General features: G+C 41.0%; 1 protein-coding gene across 1 annotated transcript; it reads right to left on the reverse strand.

Moving 5' to 3' along the window:
• Window positions 1-856: 856 nt before the first annotated feature.
• Window positions 857-2,507, reverse strand: LOC142741798 (cyclin-dependent kinase 5 activator 1-like). The gene has a single exon (XM_075851131.1). The coding sequence runs from the start codon at window positions 2,505-2,507 to the stop codon at window positions 1,680-1,682; it is 828 nt and encodes a 275-aa protein (XP_075707246.1). The 3' UTR covers window positions 857-1,679.
• Window positions 2,508-13,043: the final 10,536 nt, after the last annotated feature.

Raw genomic sequence — 13,043 nt, forward strand, 5'->3', positions numbered from 1 at the left:
TGACCGGAGGTCGTGGGGGAGGAGGTGTGCGCAGATAAGCATGCTCATCCTCCTCGTGGCGGTATTTGTGGAAAAGTACGACCTACATGCCCTGCCTTAGGCGGGCTGGCATACGGGTTCATTAATATAGTTTACAGTTATATATTTTGAAAATATTAAATTAATAAATAAATAAAGCTGTGGCCGACCTTCCGTGTCAACCCACGTTTAAAAGTTCAGTGGTAGTTTGTCTTGTTATTTATAGTAAAAGGTTTTAGTCTAACCTAGCGTGATAAAAGGGTAATATGCACACAGTCTTGAAGACACCCAGGCTTATTGGCCGTTGTACCCAGGACTGGGTAGCAATAAAGGGGTTAATTTTGGTTACGTTAAGCTAGGTGGGTTTCGTTCCATAGGTTGTTTATAATAAGGAGCCTATAGCAGTGGGGCACCCGCCCATGGGGGCGTTTTGGGGGGAGTTATAGAGCAGCTTACACACCCTCCCAGGCTAGGGTTTATAAGGGCAGATAGGGAGGACATCTTCCTCTTTTGGCTGTTACCACTCAGGGATTTGTATTGCCAAAGAATCGTGTGTACACTTACCTGTTTTTCCAACCCTCCCTCCCAATTTTTTACTCTTATAAAAAAACAAAAAAAAAAACAAAGAAAGAGAAAATATGTATATATTTATGAAAAGAAAAAAAAAAGGATGTTGTTGTTAAAAAAAAAAAGTGGAATAACACAAAGGAAAAGAACGGTTTAAAAAAAAAAAAAAGGCTAAATGATTGATGAAACTAAGAAAGGAAACTGCATACAATTTGGCTTTTGTTATGTTTATTCATGACACTCCAATGTTGGAGTCCAATATGTTGTTTGATGGCCTTTTTTGGTTGTCATTGTTTTATTTATTTTTATTTTAGTGTTTGTTTATTTTATGTCACAGCAGGCGGTGTTTGTGGAAAAGTACGACCTACAGCCTGCCTTAGGCGGGCTGGCATACGGGTTCATTAATAATGGTTTACAGCTATATATTTTGAAAATATAAAATTTATAAATAAATAAAGCTGTGGCCGACCGTCCATGTCAACCCACGTTTAAAAGTTCAGTGGTAGTTTGTCTTGTTATTTATAGTAAAAGGTTTTAGTCTAACCTAGCGTGATAAAAGGGTAATATGCACACAGTCCCAAGTAGTAACATGACAGCATGTATCCAAGTAGTAACATGACAGCATGTACCCAAGTAGTAACATGACAGCATGTATCCAAGTAGTAACACGACAGAATGTATCCAAATAGTAACATGACAGCATGTATCAAGGACAGAGATTTGTAACTTTGGCGCTGGCTCCTAGACCTGACTAAGATTGGTCCAGACATGACAGAGGGTGGGGGGAGTAGTGCACATTTTAAAACCTCGGCCTTGAGTACCAAGTGTCCCTCCCACTGCATGTAAGGCCAAGAGACTGCTCTACAGGAGTGCGTAGTTATGGACTTCTCTACTGAGACTAATCCTTGCTGATAGAGACCGGCGCTGGGAGAGTAAATTACATTTGAGAGCTCTGTTGTTGGCCGATTACATGTCACTTCCTGGCAGTTTGTAGACACGATGGATACAGGAGAAAGTTTTAGTTCTTTAGGAGCTACCACAAACTGAAGCTTCATTTCCCATTGGAGTGGTGCCTATTTTTGATGGAATATTGTTCAGAGATATAAAGTGTAGTATGATCCGTGTGAACTTTCCTCTCTGGCCATCATTCCCGGTAGTCCACTCATAAGAAGATTTTCATTTGCTTGTCTTCCTTCAGCTCTAAGGCTCACAAACATCTGACTGTAATACTTTGGGTCAGTATTGAGACGCATCATCTTTGAGCTCACGTGTGCAATGATGGACAGACATTGGTACCAAAAGGTCTCCTTTCTGCCGTCTACAAGGAAGGGACCTAGTGGGTAGGAGATCTGGTGTCCCATATAGCAATATGACACATACAAGCATGTTAACAAGGTTGCCTGAAGTTCTTTCTCACTTTTTATCTCGGAAGAGATGACATCCCGGCAAAGCATGTACAGGAACACCACAGTGCCTGATGTTAAAAATCCTTGGCCCTGCCATCCTTGAAGGAGAAGTTGTCTGTCTATGCTTGTTATCCACTCTACTACATCTATTGGGGAAAGGTGGTACAGCTGGAAGCATCTCCGGCACGGAAAATCTGCTAAGCATTTTAGAATCTTCTTGGTGTATGTGTGTAGTATGATGCGCTGTGGAACATTAAATATTTGTTGCTCTTGAGTGGACACTTGATCTTTGAGGACTGGATATTCTGAGTCCATCTTGACGCTTGGTGGCTTAGTAGTTGTCAGAGTCTCCTTCAGATCAGCACTGATGACTGGAGTAATACTATACTTGCAACTGTTACTTGGTTCGTGGTGGTTTTTTCCTTTCTTTGTTTTCTGTGTGTCTTCATGGCGGGTCACTCTTACTTTGCTCTTTGCATCGGGAACCAGCTTGCAGCAGCTGAAAGCTTTCCCCATGATTATTGAAGTCTAGATTCTGGATTCTATTTCTGTAGATGAAGTTACAACAGATGATTATTTCTTAGTTATGAAAAAACACATTACAATATTTAACCAAAAGTAGAAAAAAACCAAAAAATGTAACCTTTTATTAGAACACGTCTATGCCTATGGGCAGCTCAGCCTTAAAAGTTGTCTGCTCTCATGGGTAATGGGTATAGGCAGTGTGCTGTGAATATGCACAAATGATGCCAAGGTTTGTATTCCAGAGGAGGACAAGGCAAATCCCCAATGAAGGGTGGTGCACACAGCGAAAACGTCCCAGGTACAAAGAGACGGCTTTTATACAAAATAGGTGGAAGAAACTCCAGTACTTAGAATTTCCAGAAGATGTTTTGTTCTTTATTCACCAAGTAAAAAACTGCAACGTTTCAACCCAGACCAGCATGCTTGATAAAGACCCAACATGGGTTGAAACGTTGTCGTTTTTTACTTGGTGAATAAAGGCCAATACATCTTTTGGAAACTCTGAGTGCTGCAGTTCCTTCCACCTATTTTGTACACACTTCTCTTAGCCACGTCCATTTTTCTAGACTGCTTTAGTATGGTTTAAGTAGTATAGGCGCAAAAAGTGTTTAAAACAATTAGATTTAGTGCATCATGTCCTCCATTTTGTTGGCAAACATCAAACAACTTTGTTAGGAAATCTCGCCCATTGTAATTGACAATATGTAAAAATGTGGTCCTTCAACTGCTACTAAGAGGAGTTTCGCAGCTTACTGAACACAGATGTATCATTGAGGTTGATGAGAGCTGTGGACAGTAAATCTGCCCTCATGAATTTACCTCCTGTGGCAACTGCTGACATTATGTAACTATTTGGCTGTGTGAAGTAAAGCAGGGGATTTGGAGCTCTCTAGCAAGGATATGGACAGGCAACCTCTATAAAGATATATTATGAACTTAAGCAGCACAGAATGTTTGACCTATTTAGATGAAACGACAGGTACAGCTGAAAGTAATATAAAAAATGATGCCTTAGGGTAAGCTGCACATAAACGTAAACATTTGTCACTTATTAGAAGAGTTTTGACATGTTTTACAATAACAGAATACTTGTCATTATTAAAGCAGTTGGCTAGTTATAAAAAAATCTGTGGCATATCCTTAGGATAGGCCATCAATATCTGATTTGCGGGGGGCCAATTCTCGGCACCCTCGCCGATCAACTTGATGGGGCAGCGGTGTTTGTACGAGCGCTGCTTCCTTCATTCCTTATTTGCTTATTTTATGTGTACTTTTTATTAGATTTTTTCTTTACTTTTATTTTGTTATAATTATGGTCTATCCCTAGAAAGTAAAAAAAGACCTTTGAGGGACTTTTCTAATGTAGCTGGGGCTGCAGATTTACAGGGTATATGAACCCTGTTATAGTGACTATTGTCCCTGTTAGGCTACGTTCATACAGGGCAGAGACGCTGCATAAAGGTACACAGCGTATCCTCCCTGGTGGTTGGAGGGAATTCTGACCGAAAAAAATTGCACCAAATTGTGGTTCATTTTTTCGTCCGGAATGTCCACTGCGGAAAACTGCTCGTAAAAAAACAACAACACATACTTACCCTCTGAAGTCTTGCAGACCAGCCTCCTAGGATGACGCTTAATCCCATGTGACCACTGCAGCTTGTGATTGGTTGCAGCGGTCACATGGAATGAAAGGTCATCCAAAGTGGCCATGTTGGACGAAGATACACAGATTTCTGGGTAAGTACACACTTTTTTTGCGGCGGAATTGCTGCTATTCCGCCGCAAAAAAAACGCATTATCTACTACTTGCTGCAGTTTTACCTGCCCATTGAAATCAATGGGGAAAACCCACAACACAAAAGCAGCGATTACGAAAATACAATTGACATTCTGCAGATTAAGAAAACTGCACCGCAGGTCAATTTCTGAGCGTTTTTTTCCACTCATCATTTACGCAGTGTGTGAAGGGGATTTGGTAGAATCTCATCCACTTTGCTGCTGCTGTATTATGCTGCGGATTTTCCACAACTAAATCCGTTGCAGAAAATGTGCAGTATTTATGCTACTTGTGAACTTACCCATAGGGCTGTGCTGGGTCTAGTTAGACCTAGCAGCAGCCTCCTACTACCGGCATCCCGGCGATCATGTGACCAGTGTGAATGTGAGTACAGAGAAGACAGTAACCTACTCTCGAGGGTCCCTGACAGTCACTGACTGCAGACCACCGGCATTCAGCTGCCCAATTGTTTGGAGAGCAAGCTTAAACCTGCGCCGTATATATAAGGTGGGCGGTCCTCAAACGGTTAAATAAGATAAAATATATAAACTTGTCAATGTATTGTAAATAGATAACGTTTAAATTGTTTTTTTTAGAAAAATATTTTATTAGTATCACTTCCAAATACAAAATGATCAAGACACCCCCGCCCCCACCCACCCACCCAACCATCCTGTCTCATGGGGTGTGAAAAGCCCCCTGAAAAAAACATAAATTGACATTCTGATCCTAAATTCTTTTCCATTTAGACCATGTTTGCTTATATTTCAATAGCTGCCCTCTTTCTTCATAATACATTTTCTCTGAGATAATCGGTTTCGTCATTCTCCATATCCTACTACGAATAATTCTTCTTGCCATTTACAACACATTCAATGTTAATACAGCCTCTTGTCTCCCTTTTATTTCCATATTAGCTCCCAGAAGATGATTATTTCATCCAGAAGGATCCGTATTTTACCGTTTCTATCTACGGTATCTCAGCTATACGTTTTCCCCAATAAATATGGAGCTTGGGGCAGCGCCACGGTATATGGACCAAATCCACATTTAGGTTTGCACATCTTGGACAAGGGTATTCACCTCCGGGATTAAACATTTTAACTTCTTTGGTGTATAATAATACGCATCATGTATTATGAATAGCTGTGAAATTCTAAATACATTATCTCTAGTGGTTGCTGGCATCATTTTTAGCGCATTGATCCACTTATCATTATTTAGTGTATCCACCACCCTATTCCATGTAATGAAGCTCTTCTTCACCTTATCTTCTGTATCACTCCTATTTAGCATAGAATATATTTTTGCCGCCATCTTTTTCTAGTTACAGAGTGTATTAAGAAATCAAATATTTTGTGGTTATACAATCTGAATTCTCTCTTCCCATATTGTGACCTAATATCATATTGTACTTGTACGTACTGTAAAAAGTGTATATCTAACACCCCATATTCTCCCATAATCTTCTCAAAAGACTTAACCACCCTATTATTAAACCAGTGCATCATAAATGTAGCCCCCTTATCATTCCAAAACTTAACCCCTTGTAGAATTTCAGTGTCTGTAAATATATCACCCCAAACTGGGGTAAAAGGTAAATAGCCTTTAATCCCTAGAGTTTTATCCCTCACCCTGTCCCATATTCTCTGAATCATTCCCCCAGTAATATTACTCCCCAATCGTGAGAGAATATTTGCTTCCATGCACATCACCATGCAGATTTTTTTTCCCTATTTAAAGATTCGACTGCCTTTACACCATTCAGTAACCCTTTATCATAATCCTCCAATTGTGCTGGTTGGGTTGTAAAGTAATAGAGCTGAAAGTTGGATATTTTAACCACCCCCTTCTCATATGGCAATTTCAATATCGATAGTAAAATTCTAGATCTTTTACCACCCCAAATCAGATAAATTATAATTCCATTAATAGTTCTAAATTATTTACCGGAAATCCATACTGGACAGTTTTGTAAGACATATAGTCCCTGTGACAGGATCAATATTTGTACCAGTAAATTCTGGCCGCCATAGAAATTGGGGGTTTACACGACACCTTAATCTTTCCTCTTACTTTTAGAAACCAGGGCATCAAGTTCAAGGCGAGAAAACCTTCTACTTTCTCTGAAATAGTTATTAGCAGGTATTTGGTCCACAATCTGTATATTTGATGGTAACTTTAAGTATATAGATACCTTATCCAGCAATCCTTTATTCTGTAGTAGACCAGGAGGTCCTCTCTTCTGGTTCAGAAGATTGTGAAATGTATATTCTCTAAAAGTAGTAAGACAATAGAGATAACATGGACACTGCACACTGAGAAGTGTGAAGTGTATGGTAAATCTGCGGTGAATCACTTGGATCTAGATGTCAGTGTTCTAGAACAATGTATATCACAATGGCAAAGGAAACTTACTGGTTACTATGACGATGCCAACTATGCTGTAGAGTTTCTATTAAAGGGGCAGTGCAGGATTAGAAAAACATGGCTGCTCTCTTGTAAAAACAGTGCCACTACAGTCCACAGGTTGTGTGGGGTATTGCAGCTCAGCCGGTGAACTGCAATGCCAGACACAACCCATGGACATGCGTGGTGCTGTTTCTGGAAGAAAACAGTCACTTTTTTTCTAATTCTATGCAATCCATTTAAAATTCTTTAGGATGTTTCTGTCAAGGATAACCCCTGTCCATCCGCGCTATTAGGGCTTTTGAACATAATAGAAAGTAATTTACGCTTTATGGGCCAGAGCAGAGAGATGCTAACAAACAACAGCTCTTGCACTTAATGATTCCAGCTGTCTATGTATTACATGGTCGGCCATCAGTGTTGGGCTGGGATGATTCCCCAGTAGATGTTTAGGGCCGCCACATTTTACTGGCTAACCATTTTAAGGAATCCTCCATATCTAGTAGTTGTACTGCACGCTAGGCTCAGCCTGCTGCCCCCCTATCCAGGACCTCGAAAAAGTGAATGATTGGCCTCATCGTTAAGGATAGGGGAAATTATAGCCCAAGGGGGGGGGGGGGTCTGACTGATAGCTGAGAGCTCTATAGTGGAAAATGATACTGCAAGCAATATAGATGTATACATCTACATCTATATCTGAGGGTGTTTAGTCATTACAGCACTTTAGCTAGGGTTATTTATCACTGTGTACCCATCTGTCCTTTATGCTTTTGGCATAATGTAGGCAGAGTGATGGTCTCTTTCACCAGTATATTTCTTACATGGTTCTTTTTTGGATTGCACTACCACTTTGGCTCATGATTTTTAGGGTTATAACTGGTATTGTCTGAAATACATTTTCCCTTATATTTGTACCATTTAGATTTCCTGTCTGTTTTCTGTATCTGTGGGCCTTTTTTTGTATCATCTGGCCACATGAGGTTGTTTATCTCCATTTACATTTTTGATATATAATATTGTATGTACTGTTGTATGATATCTAATATACATATTTTTCTATCTTTTGAATATACAGTACTCAATGGTTATTCCTATTCTTTTTTCAGGAATATATCTACAGGATATGCCACAAACATCTGATAGATTCGGGCCCTAGCTCTGGAACCCTCACCTAACTTGAGATGTACGGTTCCCCGACCCTGTCCCCTGGGCGCCGAATACACGTAGTCTGTGTGGAGAGGTGGCCGGGCTTACATAAACAGCATAGCTCGCTGTACTACGCTATTTCTGTAACTCTCATAGTAGTGAATGGGAATTACAGAAACAGTGTAGCATTTCCTGAAACAGTGTAGCTTTCCGTGCTACGCTGTTTCCGTAACTACCATTTACTTCTATGGGAGTTACAGAAACAGAATAGCACAGCAATTTACGCTTTTTATGTAACCCACACCAATCTCAAGATAGGTGTGTGGATATGCCATAAATGTCTGAGATAGGAATACCCCTTTAAGGATGGGCCGCCACTGATGGACCATTGGTCTGTGTTTGTCCCCCAGGCTAAAATTTGCCAGCCAGCCCCTGTCGGCCGTTCATTTGAATGACCACATGTAAAACTACCTAACCCCTACATCTGCAGGTGCAGAGAAAATGTACAGCTGACTCGAACTTCCCTCCGCAAATTTAGCTGTTTGCTGGGGGTGAGAAACCGTACCTGCAGAAGTCAGCTGATTGCAGCGGAAGGGTTAGGGTATGTTCACACGCAAACGCAAAATATGTCTGAAATTATGGAGCTGTTTTCAGGCGAAAATAGCTCCTGAATTTCAGCCGTTTTTGCAAGTACTCGCGTTTTTCGCGGCGTCCATTACGGACGTAATTGGAGCTGTTTTTCAATGGAGTCAATGAGAAACGGCTCCAAAAACGTCCAAAGAAGTGACATGCACTTCTTTGACGCGGGCGTCTTTTTACACGCCGTCTTTTGACAGCGACGCGTAAAATTACACCTCGTCTGAACAGACCATCATAAAACCCATTGCAGGCATAATGGAGCCGTCTTTTCAGGCGTAATTTTAGGCATAAAACGCCCGAATTACATCTGAAAATAGGCTGTGCGAACATACCCTTAAAGCTTATGTTTCAATCAGAAATTAAAAAATTCAATCTGTTATTGACCTACACTTGCTATCGGAATTACTGAATGGCCTTAAAACTGAATAGTTCTCAACCACAAAGTGTGAACGGGATTTTTACAAAGTTCATCCACAATGATGTAAAATCTTTCTGGGAAGATAGAAATGTATCAGAGTAGGTGATAAATGTGTGATCGATCCACCACTGAGACTCTCTCCTCCTCACCACACGACCACTGTGAAGAGGAGTTTGAATGGAGTCGAGCATGCACACTATCACTCTTCTCAAGTTCTATGGTGCTGCCGAAAAACCCTTTTATAGTTAGAATATGATTGATATAAAATGATATAGTAAAGGCTTTCTACCAGGAGTGAATTACAGTCTGCATTACATGAGATAGCTCTAGTCATCGGCACGCTAGGTAGGTGATAATTTCAACTGTACTTCTTGACAGCTTGCCGTGTCGGAATCTTGGTATTCTTTAGTTAACCCCTTCCCGCACCTTGACGTTAATGCACGTCAATGTGTGCAGTAAGTTCGCGCACCTTGACGTGCAGTTACGTCTGTGCTTTGACAGTTAACCGCCGCGCGGCGCTACACCGCAGCGGCGGTTAACTGTGCAGGGTGTCTGCCCTGCATTCGCCATTGCCGATCAGTGGGCCATCGCCGCTGATTTCGGCAGTTAACCCCTTAATTGCGGCGTTCGATTTTGAACGCCACAATTAAGGTGTTTAGCGCTGATCGGCAGCCTCCACGTGAAATCACGGGGGCTGGCGATGTACCCATGGCAACCAGACGCCAGACAATGGCTTCCGGGCTGCCATGTACAGAAGCCTATGAGGACCAGCCGGAGGGTGGTCGTCGTAGGCTTCCTGTCAGTGTGACTCTTACGTCACAATGACAGTTGGAATGCATTACACTACGTGTGTAGTGTAATGTATTCCAGAAGCGATCAGAGCTGCAAGTCTAAGTGTCCCCTAGTTGGACAAGTGAAAAAAGTAAAAAAAAGAATAAAAATGTTTTAAAAAAAGTGTAAAAATAAAAGTTATAAGTGACATAAACAAGAACTGCTTTTTTCCCTATAATAAGTCATTTATTATAGGAAAAAAAATGAACACGTAAAAAAAAGTACACATATGTGGTATCACCGCATTCATAACGACCCCAACTATAAAACTATAATATTATTTTTCCCGCACGGTGAACACCGCAAAAAAAATTAACGAAAAACAATGCCAGAATCACTATATCTTGGTCACCACTCCTCCCAAAATATACAATAAAAAGTAATCAAAAGGTCGCATGTACGCCAAAATAGTACCGATACAAACTACAACCTGTCCCGCAAAAACAAGCCCTTACACAGCTTTTTTGACTGAAAAATAAAAAAGTTATGGCTCTCAGAATATGGTGACACAGAAAATAAATTATTTTCGAAATGAGTTCTTTTATTGCGCAAACGCTGCAAAACATAAAAAAACGATACACATTTGGTATCGCCGTAATCGTACCGACCCGCAGAATAAAATATAATGGTCATTTATAGCCCAGGGTGAACACTGTAAAAAATAAATAAAAATCATTGTCAGAATTGATGGTTTTTGGTCACCTGGCTTGCCGAAAAATGGAATAAAAAGTGATCAACAAAATCACATGTACCCCAAAATGGTACCAATGAAAATTACAGATTGTCCCGCAACAAATAAGCCCTCACGCAGCTCTGGTGGTGAAAAAATAAAAAAGTTCAGGCTCCCAGATTATGGCGATGCAAAATGTGCAGAGTGTTCCAAAAGTGGATAGTATCGGGTGCCATTTATAAGTGTGACACTGGCCACATATCTGCGAATTATTATTTATTTACCCCATTATTATACCCTCTTATTATGCCCTGATGTACTCTGCCCATCCTACATATGCCCCCACATTATAAACTGAAATACCAGCAAAACACCAGAGATACTACCAAGCAAAATCTGCGCTCCAAAAGCAAAATGGCGTCCCTCCCTTCTGAGCCCTACAGCGTGCCCAAACAGCCATTTACGTCCACCGATATGGCATCGCCATACCCGGGAGAACCCGGTTAATATTTTATGAGGTATTTGTGGCACAAACTGGGCACAACATATAGTGCACTAAAATGGCACATCAGTGGAAAATTTTAATTTTAATTTTGCACCATCTGCTGCGCATTAAACACTTCACGCACCATGACTTAATAGCATGTCGTGGTGTGGGGGGTGATATATGGAGCCATTCATGCGCTGAGCCCGCGCCATACGCTGCGGTTGTCTGCTGTGTATTAATGCGGATACCCGGGACTAACGGACAGAAACAGCGATCACGCTGTTTCAGGAGCCTGTAAAAATGACAATATACTGCAATACATTAGTATTGCAGTGTATTCTACCAGTGATCTAACGATTGCTGGTTCAAGTCTCCTAGGGGGACTAATAAAATATGTAAAAACAAAAGTAAATAGTTATTATTAGTGGAAAAAATTTAATAAATATTTAAAGTCCAAAAAGAAACCCTTTTCACATTTTTTCTCTAAAGTAATGTAAAAAAATAAACAAAATACACAAAATTGGTATCGGTGCGTCTGTAAAAGTCCAAGCTATTACAATATACAATTATTGAACTCGCACGGTGAATGCCGTGAAAAAGAAAGAATTTTAAACTGCAAAATCACAGTTTTTTGGTGACCTTCGCTTTACCAAAAAATGTAATAAAAAGTGCTCAAAAAGTCTTATGTACCAAAAAATGGTAGCAATAAAAACTACAGCTCGTCCCGCAAAAAATAAGCCCTCGCACCACTCTATTGACGGAAAAATAAAAAAGTTGTGGCTCTCGGAAAGCGGGGAGGAAAAACGAAAAAGCAAAACATGGATCAGTTCGGAAAAATATATATATAGAAAAATACAATTACAGTGCAAAAGCCCACATGAAAACTTAACGGATCACAGGTGCATATAAGTGTATTACGAAGAAAATAGGATCAACATTTGACCGCCATTATTGCCAAAACAGACAACCAGTCACACTTCACTCACTCCTATCTATCAGACAACAGTGTCCGAAATCTCCATCCATCTAGCCCATATCTTCCCGAATTTGTCAGGACACCCTCTGCTAATGTATAATTTCTGATATAATGGTATATACTTATTTACCAGTTGTAACCAATGTTCTATACTAGGACACACCGTGGCCTTCCATTCCATAATTATAACCTTCCGTGCACAGAACAAAACAAATCGGAAAAAGATTTTGTCATAATAGCCTTGTACTAACTCATTCATAATGCCCAAGAGGCACACCTGAGGGGAGAGAACCCTGGGGAACTCAAAGTTGTCATGCAGAAACTCTACAACCCTTGACCAGAATAGTGAAATCCTAGGGTAGGACCATACACAGTGGAGGTGCGTGCCAACATCCGACTGACACCTAAAACAGCTGTCCGACCCAGAGGCCCCAATTCTCTGAAGTCTAACCGGAGTATAGTAAATTCTGTACAGAAACCGTGATTGTATTAAAAAGTCTCGAGCACTAACTACGGAATCAAAAAAGGAAAGCTCCACCTCCCTCCACTCCTCCTCCGACAGATCAGGGATATCTCTCTTCCACCCCAGGTACGCCCTATCAAATGGACGTTTTACAGAGGACAGCAACAGGGCATACGTCTGAGTAAGGGTCTTAGGAAGGTCTGGGGTGCCGAGCAGGTCCTCCAATGCGGAAAACCCCAAATCTGGCATAACAGAACCAAACTGAGCCAAGCAGGCATGTCTCAACTGGAGATAATGATAAAAAACCTTTCTCGAGACCCCAAATCTTTCCTCTAGCTCAGAAAAGGAGACAAACTCGCTGTCTACAGAGTATATTTGGCCTAAAAATCGAACCCCTACCCCAGCCCACATCATCGCTCCCGGCAGGGACACCAGGTGAGGCAGCCATGGATTATTCCATAACGGAGTCCTGGGGGACACAGAAGAATCCGTAGTATCTTTTAGTAAGAGTTGTGCCTTCTTCCAGGCATTCGCAATAGTTTTTACCGGTAAGGGCGCCTGACACGAAGTTTTAAACCTATATAAGAGGTTGGTAAGACTCTCATAGGAAGTCATGAGTGCTCCAGCCAGCGCCGTGGCCGCATTACTTAAGTCAATGTCAATCCACCAGTGAGCCAGTACCAGCTGCGAAGCCAGATAATATAAGTAAAG

The sequence above is a fragment of the Rhinoderma darwinii genome, chromosome 2, assembly GCF_050947455.1.
Source record: "Rhinoderma darwinii isolate aRhiDar2 chromosome 2, aRhiDar2.hap1, whole genome shotgun sequence".
Taxonomy (NCBI): Eukaryota; Metazoa; Chordata; class Amphibia; order Anura; family Rhinodermatidae; genus Rhinoderma; species Rhinoderma darwinii.